This window comes from Monodon monoceros, unplaced genomic scaffold, assembly GCF_005190385.1.
Source record: "Monodon monoceros isolate NGI ecotype Baffin Bay Population unplaced genomic scaffold, NGI_Narwhal_1 Super_Scaffold_12, whole genome shotgun sequence".
NCBI lineage: Eukaryota > Metazoa > Chordata > Mammalia > Artiodactyla > Monodontidae > Monodon > Monodon monoceros.
Window position 1 is genome coordinate 2,129,907 of NW_021703768.1, and position 12,988 is coordinate 2,142,894.

At 54.8% G+C, this 12,988-nt stretch overlaps 2 protein-coding genes across 3 annotated transcripts; one reads left to right on the plus strand and one right to left on the minus strand.

Moving 5' to 3' along the window:
• Window positions 1-1,110: 1,110 nt before the first annotated feature.
• Window positions 1,111-3,943, minus strand: MRPL36 (mitochondrial ribosomal protein L36). Of its 2 annotated transcripts, none has more exons than XM_029219051.1 (2): window positions 3,883-3,943; window positions 1,111-1,907 (listed from the first exon to the last, which is right to left on the minus strand). In XM_029219051.1, exon 2 carries the CDS (start codon window positions 1,892-1,894, stop codon window positions 1,589-1,591), a length of 306 nt encoding a protein of 101 aa, XP_029074884.1. In that variant the 5' UTR covers window positions 1,895-1,907; window positions 3,883-3,943; the 3' UTR covers window positions 1,111-1,588. The 2 variants fall into 2 exon arrangements, with proteins under 2 accessions (XP_029074884.1, XP_029074883.1); XM_029219050.1 differs by lacking the exon at window positions 3,883-3,943 and adding an exon at window positions 2,351-2,408.
• A 21-nt stretch (window positions 3,944-3,964) lies between these two features.
• Window positions 3,965-10,694, plus strand: NDUFS6 (NADH:ubiquinone oxidoreductase subunit S6). Its single transcript, XM_029219052.1, has 4 exons — window positions 3,965-4,132; window positions 5,049-5,102; window positions 8,771-8,893; window positions 9,599-10,694. The coding sequence occupies exons 1-4, from the start codon at window positions 4,001-4,003 to the stop codon at window positions 9,662-9,664; spliced, it is 375 nt and encodes a 124-aa protein (XP_029074885.1). The 5' UTR covers window positions 3,965-4,000; the 3' UTR covers window positions 9,665-10,694.
• The last annotated feature ends 2,294 nt before the right edge of the window (window positions 10,695-12,988 follow it).

A 12,988-nucleotide genomic window follows, 5' to 3' on the forward strand; every position in this document is an offset into this window, starting at 1 on the left:
TTATGTATGGTGAGCCTTGAAATCAGGGAGTGTGAGTCCTCCAAGTCTTCATTTTCAAAATTCTTTTGGCTATTTACTTGCTTTACCTTTCCATATAAAATTTTGAAGAACCATGACATTTTGTACAAAATCGTATAAAAATCGGGATTACATTGAGTCTGTAGACCAATTTGGATAGAACTGACAGTAATAGTCTTCTAATGTCAATATTTTATTTAGATTTTATTTGAATTCTCCAAGTGTTTTACAATTCTAAGTATACAGAACGTGCCTAATCTTGTTATTTAAATATATCATGGTTTTGGTGCCATTATAAATAGTATTTAAATCTCAGATTCTATTCGTTCCTGGCCAGTATATACAAAGATCTCTCTCACTATATGGATAATAGAGAAAACATGAAATGTTTCTGGTAGGTTGTGTCATAGTGAAGTCAAATCCTAGGATACGAAACTTATTTAATGATCTAAACAGGGGATTGGCACTCTTTTCCTGCAAATACAGCCCCAATAGTAAATATTTTAGGTTTTCCAGGTCATAAGGTCTCTGATATAACTACTCAGCTACTACTTTGGCTGCTGTAGGTTTACCAAAACATAAATGAACGGCTTGGCTGTTTTCCAATAAAGCTTTATTTACAAAAATGGGTTGCAGGCTGGATCTGGCCTGTGGATTGTAATTAGCTGCCTTCTGACCTAAACCGACTTCTCTGCTGTGCTGCAATCTCAGGGCTCTAAATGCTGGTCCATCCAGGTATCGGGAAGTAGATGAGCTGCAAGGGGTTTGGTCATGCTCTTATCTTAGGTCAAACAGAGGCTGATAACCCCAGGAGAGAAGGATGATTCAAAAACTCATCAGGCTGTAACCCCGTGACAGGCGACACCAGGACACTGCATACCACTGGCTCCAGGTTGCAGTCTGCAGAGTCCACAGCAGCAGCTCATACCCACTGCACACACACGTGTGCACACACACACACACACACACTGCACCCATGCATACACTGCACACAGCAGTTCACACATGCATGCACACTGCACCCATGCACACATGGACACACGTGTGCGTACACACTTCTCAAGTCTCAGACTAAGGATGACAAACATAATTAATCAATGCCCAAAATACCTTTATGTATGTATAAACAAGTTAAATTTCCCTTGACTTAAAGACTGCTATCACGGCCTTCCCTGCTTATCCTGGAGATGGGAATGGTGAGAACACGTGTCTGAATCCACAGGGAAGCAGCAGTGTGGCTGAATGCAGAGACAGGGCCGAGAGAGAGCCAACGCACTGGGTGGTCTTCTAAAGAACCTGCATTCTGACGTGGGATAAAGCCAGCTTTCCCTCCCCCCGATGTTCGGTCCTCTGCCCGAGCGCAAACACAGGTTGCACAGGAGCTAAGAAGGACACGTTCCCAGGTGGGTCTCAGGCTTGACTGGATCCTGAGCCACAAGGAGGTGAGACGCAGGCCGCCGAGTCCACAACACCCGAAGGTCAGCAGAACGGAGGCTACAGAATGTTTACTTTTATTTTCCTTTCGACGAGGCAGCACCGTCTCCCGGGCAGGGATTTCCCAGCCCGAGGGCTACATGTGTCTCTGCTTGTGCTTCGGGTTGGTCTTGCAGTAGACAAACCAACGCCCGCGCCTCTTGACCAGGTAGCAGCCCTTGCACCGCTTCTTGAGGACGCCCTTGGTCTTGAAGCCCAGGGCTGGCTGCTGCAGGCCGAGCACCAGGCGCGCGGAGAGGAGCGCGGCCGCCGGGCTGGGGGGCGCACCGACCTGACGGCAGGCGCGCGGGTGGCACGGCGCGAGCGAGGAGAGCGGGAGGCCACCCAGGTGCAGCAGGGGGCCCATGGCGGAAACCACTTTCCTTAGGAGAGCGGTGGCCATGTCGCGGCTGGATCTAGGGAGAAAGAGGAAAAGTTGTCACAGCTGCCGGTGGCTCCTGCCCCCGAGAAAACCTCCTTCCCCGCGTCCCTGCCCTCGGGACACAGGCCGCGGGTCCGGGAATCTGCGCGCCTCCCAGGAGGGCACGAGAGCGGCGAGCGGCACCGTGTCTCCGCCCGGCGCCGAGACCCCCACCCGGCCGCCGGGGCCAGACGAGGCCCGCGTCCACGTGACCCCGTGGCGGCCGGGCCGCGGGCTGGAGCAGAGGGCACGAGGTCCGGAACGGTGCCCGGCTAGAAGGGATCACCCGTGCGGTCGCTTCCCACCGCAGTGACCTCCGCCCGCGTCCCACCCGGGCAAGCCGAGGCCAGGGGTCCCCAGAACGCGCCCTTCCTGAGCCCGGAACCCCCGCCGCCTCCCCTGCCCCTCGGGACCCCCGGAACACCCCACGACCCCCACCTTGAAAGAGTGAGTCCGGGCTCGCCAGCAGCCCGCCTCCCCAGCCCCTGCGCCTGCGCCCTCGGTAGCGCCTGCGCAGTGGGGCGGAGATGCCGTCGCCCGCAGTGTCCGCCAGGAAGGAAGATGGCAGCAGGGTCACGTGGCGGTCCCCTCGGGGCTGGGCGCAGAGGCGGAGCCACGTGGGTGCGGGAGTCGCGGAGCGCCGGGCTCCTCCCCGGCTGCTTGCCTTTCCCCTCCCCGGTCCCCTGCATACCCAGCCCGCCCCCACTCTCGGGACCCTGCGCCCTCCTCCCGGGACTACCCCAGCCCTGTGGGCCACCGGGCGGCTAAGGTTTGGGGGGCGCTCCCGGGGGCGGGGGAGGGATGAAAAATGGGAACAAAAGTAGGTATTTTGAATGAAAAAGAAGTCACAACCAAGTAGACTTTTTAAAAAGCTGATAAATATCAATGTCAAAACAAAATCTAGAAAAATCTCATGTTTGTATTAAGTGGACATCCTGGGAGAAATGTGGCGAGGCTCAGGGGAACGCATGGTAATAGGCCCTGGTTCTAACTGACTGCAGTTAAATTTATTTCCTCCAACATCTTATTATGAAAACTTTCAAACACAGAGAAAAGTTGAAAGACACTGATGGCGAACACCCACGTACCCACTGCCCAGATTCCACAGTGAAATCGCCACACATGTCTTTCCAGGCTGTGTCTGCGTGGACACAACTACTTTCCACGCACACGAAGGTGAGCTGCACACGGGGTGCACCTGCGCGCCGCCCTGGCACCGCACGCGCACCCCTGACCCGGCTGCAAGCTGTGGCCCCTGCCCAGGTGAGCTCGGGCCTGCCTCTGAGCATGCGTCCGTGGACACCTTTCCGATCCGGGAGGTATTCTGGGCACTGTCGCCTCTCATCGCCACACCGCCCTGGAGTCCAGGCTGTGGGTGCCCTCAGCTCCTGGGCAGTGGGATGCGCGACTCCACCCCAGCTCTGGGACTGCTCCCTGTGCCCACCGCCATCGCCCATCGGGGGCTGGCCGTGTGAGCTGACCATCCCGACGGGTCTCTGCACAGGCCGTTTGGAGGAGGCCATGAGGGGCAGGAGAGAAGCAGGGCCGGGGCCGCGAGCCAGCGTCCTGCTCAGGTGTGCTCCAGAGCAGCGGGCCTTTCGGGGCTAACCTGCATGAGGGATGCCATCGGCTGCGCTTTACTGGCAGTTTCATTGGGCTCTGCTGCAGAAACCCCAGAACCACAAAGAAATGCGCTCTGTCCAACATGATGTACTTCCAGTTTCCTCTAAGCAAGGACTCATCTCCAACATTCACAACATTCAACATTAACTCCCCACGATTATCCGTTACCATCGAAGGTAAGCACTGCATCTTCCGTTTCCATCCTCCCCTGCCCTGCCCCTGGTAAGTGGAGCATCACTAAGTTCTAAGGTTGCGCGGAGCGTCCCCCCTTATCCGGGCTGAGCCCCCGCCCGCCGCTGCACCAGCCGGCCGCACCTGCCTGACCGCACCGCGCGTGCGTGCCTCACCGGGCGAGGTAAATCCGGGCCGGGGGCGGAGGGGGTGGTGGTGCTGTCCCTGCGGACGCCGTGCGCATGCGTCGGCGCTCGGAGCGTCGGTGCGCGGGGTCGAAGGTCAGCCTGAAAGATGGCGGCGGCGGTGACCTTCCTCAGGCTGCTGGGCCGGGGAGGCGCGGCGGCGCGGAGCCTGCCCGGGGCCGCCAGGTGCTTCGGGGTGCAGACCTCGCCGGCCGGGGAGAAGGTCACGCACACCGGCCAGGTAACCCCTGCGGCGCGGAGAGCGCCCTCCCCCTCGGGGTGCCCAGGTGGGCGGAGCCCCGGCTCGGCCCCCGTGTCCCCGGGTCCAGCGCCCCGGTGCCCCCTGTGCCCCAAGCTCAGTGCCCGTGGTCCAGTCGTCCAGCACCCCGGTCCCTCCTGTTCCCCCGGCCCAGCACCCGGGTCCCACGGTCCAGCCCCTCGGGGCCCGGGGCCCCGTACCCGCAGTCCAGTCCCCCAGTGCCCCAGACGCCCCAGACCCAGCGCCTGCGGTCCCGTCCTCGGTCTCCCCCTCCGTCCGGGGCCCCGGGCCCACTACCCGCAGGGGTACCGAGGGGCTGTCTGCAGCCACTGTGGTCTCGTCCTCGCAGCGAACTCGGATACAAGACTGTGATCCCGGGGTAGCGCCTTGGTTACTGTGGGGAGAACTCCGGTGGAGTCAGAAATTAGCAATTCTGTGCGTCCGATCTCCTCCTGTTTGTGGAATGTTGAATACCACATTTTAGTAACTCGAGGGTCCGCTGTCGAGTTACTGAAATACAAACCCGGCGTTAGGCTATGATCCTCAGCCCAAAGATGAGGGAGTGAGTACCTGTGTTGCTAAAAAAGGCCACGGAGCAGGTTCAGAGAGGAAGGAAGCTCCGGGGCCTCTGGGATCGAAGGCGGGTGTCCCCCTCCGCCAGGACTCCTCTCCTCTGCTCCTTCCCTACCTTTTGCTACTTCCAGTTCAGACTACTGCCTGACGTCCCGTTAGGAATCCTGCTGGAAGATGCCCCTGGGTGCGCAGCTACGCTTACTCCTGGTGTGTGTGATCGTGAATGGCCTAAACGTTAAGAAAACACTTTTCCTGAAACGTTTATGATTGGTATAAGATACGGAATCGGGCCGTAAAAAATCACATACGGTCTTTTTCTTTTCAGGTTTATGGCAATAAAGACTACAGGAAAGTTCGATTTGTAGGTCGTCAGAAAGAGGTGAGTGAAAGGTCTGGCAAAAGAGAGGTGAGCTTTCTAAAACTTTTTATAACGAAGAAGAAATAAATACTAATCTGTAAAATTTAAGTAAATTCTCCCCAAATTGTGAGCACTCTAGAATCTCTGGAATTCTGCATTTCTTCTACATGTTAAACACGTCCAGTTCTGTTTTGGTCTTTTCCCTCTGAGATATGTAACACGACATCTTGTGCGTATAGTTTTAGCTTACGTGTAAATGGGAGTGACCTTTTCTTTCACTTCTGTGCCTTATACTTGCGAGACTCTCAGGTTAAAGCAGAGTCACATCAATGTTTTAAAATTACTCTTTCAGTCACTTTTTGGAGTATGTTTTCCGTGGTTCACAGTGTATAGATTAGGCTGGTTCTTTCAGGGACTTTCGCTGACAAGCTGAAGACAGCACATGGGTGGGTCTTCCCTGAGTGGGTCTGAAACACCAGTGCAACCGCTGGACACTGGAATCCTTTCGCCTCGGTGGCCTGCTTTCTTCCCACTTCCTCTCTCCCGTGCCTGCCACCTCAGAGGGAGTCCTCACCGCCCTGGCTCAGGCCTCCCTCCACCCCTCCCCAGCAGTCACCTGGCGTCACTTCTCCCCTTCAGGCAGCCTGTTGATTCTTCTTGCCACCCTCAGCTGTCCCTAAGTCGCATCTCCCCTCCCTTTGACCTTGGTTACGTTGTCCATCCCCAGGGTCTGGTTTCCTACTTCCCACTTTGAGGGTGTCGTGGGGTGAGGAGTCTGGCCCCCTGGATGGAGCAGTTCCAGCAGGTGCGTCCTGAAGCCCTGGGGTCGACCCTGCCCCCGGCTTTCCATCTCAGCCTGTCACACTCCTCTCTCCTGGGAATTCTACTGTGGCTTCTGGTTTCTGATTGCCCTCGCTGGGGACAGACATCAGGGAGCAACTTAAACACCGAACCAGACATTCCAGAGTTCGTGAGGCCAGTAACGTGTGAATGGAGGGGGCAGTGCTGGTGATGTCGCCTCGCTCAGACCGTCAGCTCACCACAGTCCTGAACCAGCTGCAACCCTTGACCCCTCCCCCCTCGGGATCTCTGGGGCCTTTTCCTGTCCGAGATCGTGAGTGTCCAGGGGCCCATGCTCATGTAAGATGTGCAGCAGGTCTCTCCGGCTTTCATTCTTGCGACAAAAGTTTGGCGTTCAGTAGTATTTGAAAATTTTTTTGGCTTCCAAGAGACTGTTGTTTTAAAAGACCTTTAGGCATGCTGAAAGGTTGCACAGAGAGTAGGAGTTCCTATATCCCTCCCCCCTCCACAGTGTCCCTGTTATTCTCCTCTTGTCTGAGTGCGCTGCCTTTGTGAGAAGCGACAGGTTTGAACACTTACTGAATACTGATACGTTGTGTTAACTCAAGTCCGTGGTTTAGGTTTATGTGGTAGGTTCACTCTTGGGGTCGTACGTTCTGTGGGTTTGGACAGGTGCATGGCGTCTCGTATCCAGCGTGGCTGCCCCTGACAACCACCGATCTTACTCTCTACGGTTTCATTTGGGTGAATTTTAAGAAATAAGCTGAACGTGCTCTTAGTCTGAGGAACGAGGAGGGCAGGAAGCTGGGCGGTCGATCCGCCTTCGCAGGAAAGGTGGGAAGCGTCCGTGTGTGGCTGCAGCGAGCCTGCCCTGGAACCCACGGCCCTTGGCCTAGGGCCGGCCTTGTGGAGAGGAGATGCTCATGTAGAACGGGGCCCAGCCGCCGCCCCCGGGGAGGGGCAGCAGTCGGCCTGCAGCGGTCCTGTGTCACCGGAGGGGGCTAAGGGCCCAGCCGACCTCCTGTTCCTCTGCGGCGATGGAAGTATTTTTGTTACTTCGCGGTTACACACGTGGAATTAAAAGCCGACGTTTCTGCCCTGAGTGACGGTCGCCCGTGGCATCCTCAGGCGGAGGTGGTGCTGGGCCCGGAAGTTGGTTAGCATGGCTGTTGTGCCGTGTTTGTCGGTCGGGTGGACCCTGTGGGGCTCCGTTTTCGGGGCGCGGGGCCCCCGGGCGTGGACAGCAGTGGGGACAACACAGCCACGTGTGTTCCGAGGGGGCTGCACTTCCTCACTCCCTGCTCCCTTTCCGGAAATAGGAAACCCAGGGAAAGCTTTGGGATGGCATCATGTCTAGCCGACACAGCTTTCCAAAAGCAGGAGTGTCACCCCCGCTCTGCGGGCTCAGGACGTCAGCACCGCTGGGCGTCTCGGTGGCAGCGGGTGGGAGGGCTCTGCTCCGCGGTCGGTGCTCCTGGGTGCAAGTGGATTGTCCTCAAATTGTACTAAACTAAGGGCCCCTCCCGCCGTTGTTTGTGAAGATCGATCCTTGTTTTCTTCTCTTCACTGCAGCCTCGGGCCCCTCTGGGTGCACGTGGGAGCCACGTGGCCTTGGTCCTCCGGGCCTGACGGGGCACAACACTTCTCACCATCGTGATGAGCAGATACTGGGGTTACTCACGGAGCCAGAGTCACCGTGACCTCGGGCAGCGTTTACACCCTGAGTGTTTCATCTGCGTGCTTGTCCGCAGAGGAGTCTGGAAGGGGGAGAGTGGGCCCCACCGCTGGCCGTGTTTGTCCTCTGTTACCGTGTTCCAACCCCGTGACCCTTTGGCCCCCAGAGATGGGGACCTTCGAGATGATCTTGCTGTTTTGCACCCTGAGTGTGTCAGCTGGGGTGGAATCCCGCAGCCCCATCAGATCAGATTGGGGTCTGTGTGTAGGTCCAGCCGCTGCCCGTAACGTTGGGCTTCTGCCGGGCCATGCGTGGCAGTTCCGGTTCTGGTTCCGGTTCTGGCTGCTGTGGGTGAGCATCTCCAGCTTCCTCAGCTCAGACGACATTCTGTGCCTCCCAGCTGAGTACCTGCACCGAGAGAAGCTGGCTCCCCGAGGAAGGAGGAGCAATGCGTCGCTCTCTCCCTTCGTTTACCAGCTTGAAAGTCATGAGTTGATTCCTTCCAGTAAGGAAGTCAGTGGATTTAGAGCATCTCCGTGGAAGCGCGGGGTCAAGCATCTTGTGTTTCCGTGCTTTGTGGTTATGGTGCCGTCGTCGCTCCAGTTTCCCACGTGGAGCAGCCCTTGTAGTCTGAGGCTGCCTTTCCCTCCGTCGCAACGTGGCTCAGCCTCATCTGTCACGTTTCCTGCTCGGGACCCCGAGCCAGCTGTTAGTTCAGAGCCCGGTCCCCAGAGTGAAGTGGTCATGGAGACAGCGTGGCTCCTGGCCCCTGGGTCAGCTGCTGCTTCTGGTCTCTTTCAGCAGATAGAGTAGAAGAGCATGTGTGTGCGTGTGTGTCCGTGTGCACGTGTGAGAGGGAGGGTGGGGCAGGGCCAGGAGAGAACAGGTGACGCTGCACGTGGGGCGGGATGTTAACAGGGTGAATCCAGGTAGAGACAAAGGAGAGTTCTTTGTACTGTTGTAATTCTTGCAGCTTTTCTGTAAGTTTGAAATTATATCCAAATGAAAAGTTAAAGGTGTGTGTACATGTATGTAACTACTTGTGTATTTTGAGGATCTACTCTGATAATATTTGAATGAAACGGTACAGAACGTGCCTTTGCTGGCAGTGTGTGCGTGTATGTGGGGGGCGGTCTACGTTGATTTAAATTCCATGAGAGCGTCCAGTGTTTGTGCTTGTCTGTACGAGCTTCTCCTGTCTGTCTTTTTCCAGGTGAATGAGAACTTTGCCATCGACCTGATAGCAGAGCAGCCTGTGAGCCAAGTTGAGAGTCGAGTGATATCGTGTGACGGCGCGGGGGGAGCCCTGGGCCACCCCAAAGTGTACATAAACCTGGTAACGTGCCATCCGTCCCCGGACCCCCGTCCTTCTGTCCTGTCCTCACCCTCCTGGCCTCACCCTCTCCCACTCGGCCTTGCCCACAGACCATACGACAGGGGCTGAACAAAGGGCGTGTCCAGGGCAGCTTTGACTGTGCAACACCCTTAGTGTCACCAGCACTGCTTTCCCTCAGACTTGGAGGCATCTGTCTTTCCCAGGGAACCGTGGTGTCGGTGCCTGTGTGATCATTTACATTGTTGATAACTACACGCACAGAGCCTTTGAGAAGGAGAACAGCACACTGGCTGTTAGAGCAGAGAAGGATGCCTTGGGATAAAGCTCAGGTGCACGTGGTGTTGCGACAGGGCAGGACCTGCCCGCTGTGTCCGGGCTGGACCCCACCCCTGAGGGGTGGGCCTCTGCTCCGCGCCCCACCCTCCAGTCCTTCCAGGCCCCTGCTCGAGGGCCGGGAGGGGGACGGGGACCGAGCCGTGTGTTCCAGGGCAGGGAGCCTGCAACCCCAGCGAGTCTGGGTGGAGCAGGCTGGACCCAGGGCCTCCGGCACAGCCACGTCCTGCGTCAGGCAGTGGCCCCGGAGCTCCGTGGGCGCCCCTGGTTGGCTGTGTGTTTCCAGTGTCTGCTTTTAGTGTCTGAGGTCTACCTGTCTCTAGATTGACGTAGAATATGGAAATAGGAGATCTTTCCCTTTGAATTTTCCAGGACAAAGAAACAAAGACGGGGACGTGTGGCTACTGTGGCCTGCAGTTCCGGCAGTCCTGCCACTAGGGCCGCGTGGGCAGCTCAGTGGCACGGACTCTGTCTCTAGTGCCGAATAAAGGGTGTTGTTCTCTAGGATGCCGCGCACAGCTGTTTCTCTCACACAGGTTCACTTAGGACTGTGGCTTAAGGTGGCGTCCCCTCCCGGGCCCCCGCCACATGCTCCTTCCACCCGCGGGACCACAGCGGGGGCTGGAAGAATCCGGGGGCCGGGGGCAGGGGGGACGTGGCTGCTCAGGGGGCTCGGGCTCCGGCCCAGCTCCAGCCCCGTCACTCATCTGCTGTCACTCTTTCTGTCCATCTGATCCTCAGGCTCTGTCCAGTGTCTTAAATCCCAAGAAGTTAAGTACCTATTTGAACGTGTTAACAGTCACATATGGTCCAAATCAAGTACAATTTGTGTATTTAAAACAGTAGTGATTACAATGTATTATAACAAAAATAAAAATGAGTATTATGTGGGAAGAGAATGGAGGCTTGGTGGGGTGATGGGAATTCCAGGAGGAAAAAGCGATGCATGGGGGGCGCGGGGAAGCGGCACCTACACCAGAGAAGATTCCTGAGCTGAGGGAGAACCCACAGATAACAGGGCACACCAGGTGCTCAGCAAAACTGGTGAGAAAAGACACAACTGGGTGCATTCTGATTATAAAAACTAAGTTGATGAAACTCTAAACTTTATGGAGGCTAGAGAGGGCAAGACCGTTTAAGCTTCCGGATGAAAGGAGAGATGACCATAGTGGCAGAGTTACTGGAAGGGCATCCGGCATCTCACCTTCAACCCTGGAAGCTGGAGGTGGTAAGTGGCTCTAATTGTCAGGAATCCTGGGCACGACCAACATACACTGGCAGAGGAGCACTGGATGTGGAGAACTCAGGGAGCCACGCCTGGGCCCCAGCCAGCCCGCGGCAGGGGAGGCGGGGGCCTCTCGGCCTGAGCCGGCTGATACGGAGGGGGTGCGGCCCCGAGCGCAGGGCATGCTCACCGAGGCTCTCATGGAGCCAGAGCTGCAGGCCCAAGACCTCAGGAGTGGACTTGGGGGCTGGCTGTGCAAAGCAGGTCTGCGAGGTGGGGGCAGGGTGGGAGGAGAAGGAGGTCGAGGGTCCTGGGGGTCCCGCGGCTGGAGCGGGTGGGGATGGAAGGAGTCTCCAGGTCTCCGCTGGTTTCTGGAAGTGTCTCACATTTGCTCACGAGGAGCGGGGACGCAATGCGCCAGAGGTCTCACGCCCACCGGGGGTCTGCGCGCCTCCCAGTGTTCTCCGGCTTGGCGCCCTGTTTAAGGCGCTGCATGAGGCTCTGCTGTTAGTTTCTGTGGCTCGCCTGTTCACTGTTCTGTCTCTAACAAGACATCTGCCTTTGAGTCTGCTCTGCCTGTGCCTTATGGGGCCACACCTACTTCACTTGCTTAGTATTTGCACATTAATTTTCTTAGTCCTTTCTTCTTCACCATTAATGTATCTTTATGTTTTTATTGTATCTCCAAATATTATGTCTCCAATACACTCTCTAATATACAATACATTGGTACTTGGTATATTGTATACCAAATATACTTAGATTTCTTACCCAGTTTAAAGTCCTTCGTCTCCTAATTGGACATTTTAGTCCATTTCTACTTAGTGTAACGGCTGACGTCTTTAGGTTTAAATCCACCGTCTCATTCTGTCCCATTTGTCCCAGCTCTCCCATGCTTCCCTTTCTCCTTTACATGAAAAGATTTATCTTTTCATTCTCTTTTCCTCTAATGTGGTACAAGTTGATTTTTCTTCAAATCAAAAGTCATTTGAAAACTGGGGAGAATAATGGCAGATCATAAGATTAAAAAAATTCCTAATAAACCAAAATACAGGTCAGTATGAAAGACACCCAATTTTGAGGGAAAATGGGAAAAGGCATAACAGACACTCTGTAAAAGAAGTAACAGAGGGCCAGTGCACGTGCGTGTAAAGACAGACCGCGGATACCTGATACAGGGCCAGACCCAGTGGGCTCGGCTGCATGTGCCCAGGGGAGCTGAGTTGTGCACCAGAATGTGAAGATCCTAAGGCAGGGGTCCCCAACCCCTGGGCCACAGACCGGTACCGGTCCATGGCCGTTTAGGAACCGGGCCGCACAGCAGGAGGTGAGCAGCAGGCAAGTGAAGCTTCATCTGTACTTAGAGCTGCTCCCCGTTGCTCGCGTTACTGCCTGAGCTCCACCTCCTGTGAGGCTGACGGTGTTAGATTCTCGTAGGAGCACGAACCCTCCTGTGAACTGCACACGCAAGGGATCTAGCTTGCACGATTCTTATGAGAATCTAATTCCTGATGATCTGAGGGGGAGCTGAGGCGGTGATGCTAGAGCTGGGGAGTGGCTGCAAATACAGATTATCCTTAGCAGAGAGGTGTGACTGCGCAGAGACCATAATCGACTGCTTGCAGACTCATAGCAAAACCCTATCAGTGAGTGGGCTCCCACTGATTCTGCATTATGGTGAGCTGTATAATTATTTCATTGTATATTACAATGTAGTAATAAAAGAAATAAAGTGCGCTATAAATGTAATGTGCTTGAATCATCTCAACCACACCCCCGGCCCACGTCCGTGGACAAATTGTCTTCCATGAAACGGGTCCGTGGTGCCAAAAAGTTGGGGACCGCTGACCTAAGGTGTCAATGCCAAGTGTGGAAAAGGTACATGCAAGGATGTTCATTTTACACTCGGCAAATTACACAAAAATATGGGCCTGGTGAGTGAGGTTCTTTTCTTTATATGTAGATAGTATGAAGCCATTAGAAATGATATGGATCATAGCAGCTCTGTTCACAATAGGCAAGACATGGAAGCAACGTAAGTGCCCATCGACAGAGGAGTGGATGAAGACGTGGTACATGGACACAGTGGAATACTACTCAGTGGTACATGGACACAGTGGAATACTACTCAGCCGTAAAGAAGAATGGAGTAACGCCATTTGCAGCAACATGGATGCACCTAGAGACTATCATACTAAGTGAAGTAAGTCAGAAAGAGAAGGGCAAATATATGGTATTACTCATATGGAATCTAAAATATGACACAAATGAACTTACAAAACAAATAGACTCACGGATGTAGAAAACAAACTTATGGTTACCAAAGGGAGGGGATAAATTAGGAGTACGGGATTAAAATATACACACTACTATATATAAAGTAGATAACAAGGACCTACTGTATAGCACAGGGAATATACTCAATATCCTATAATAATAATGGAAAAGAATATAAAAAAGAATATGTACGTATAACTGAATCATCTTGCTGTACACCTGAAACTAGCACAACATTGTAAACCAACTATGCTTCAATT

Excerpts from the sequence above, each read along its gene's own strand:
- MRPL36 (XM_029219051.1), bottom strand. The coding sequence starts at position 1,894 with ATGGCCACCGCTCTCCTAAGGAAAGTGGTTTCCGCCATGGGCCCCCTG.
- NDUFS6 (XM_029219052.1), top strand. The coding sequence starts at position 4,001 with ATGGCGGCGGCGGTGACCTTCCTCAGGCTGCTGGGCCGGGGAGGCGCG. Across the intron at positions 5,103-8,770 it reads TTGTAGGTCGTCAGAAAGAG|GTGAATGAGAACTTTGCCAT; the intron begins GTGAGTGAAAGG and ends GTCTTTTTCCAG. Across the intron at positions 8,894-9,598 it reads CCAAAGTGTACATAAACCTG|GACAAAGAAACAAAGACGGG; the intron begins GTAACGTGCCAT and ends TGAATTTTCCAG.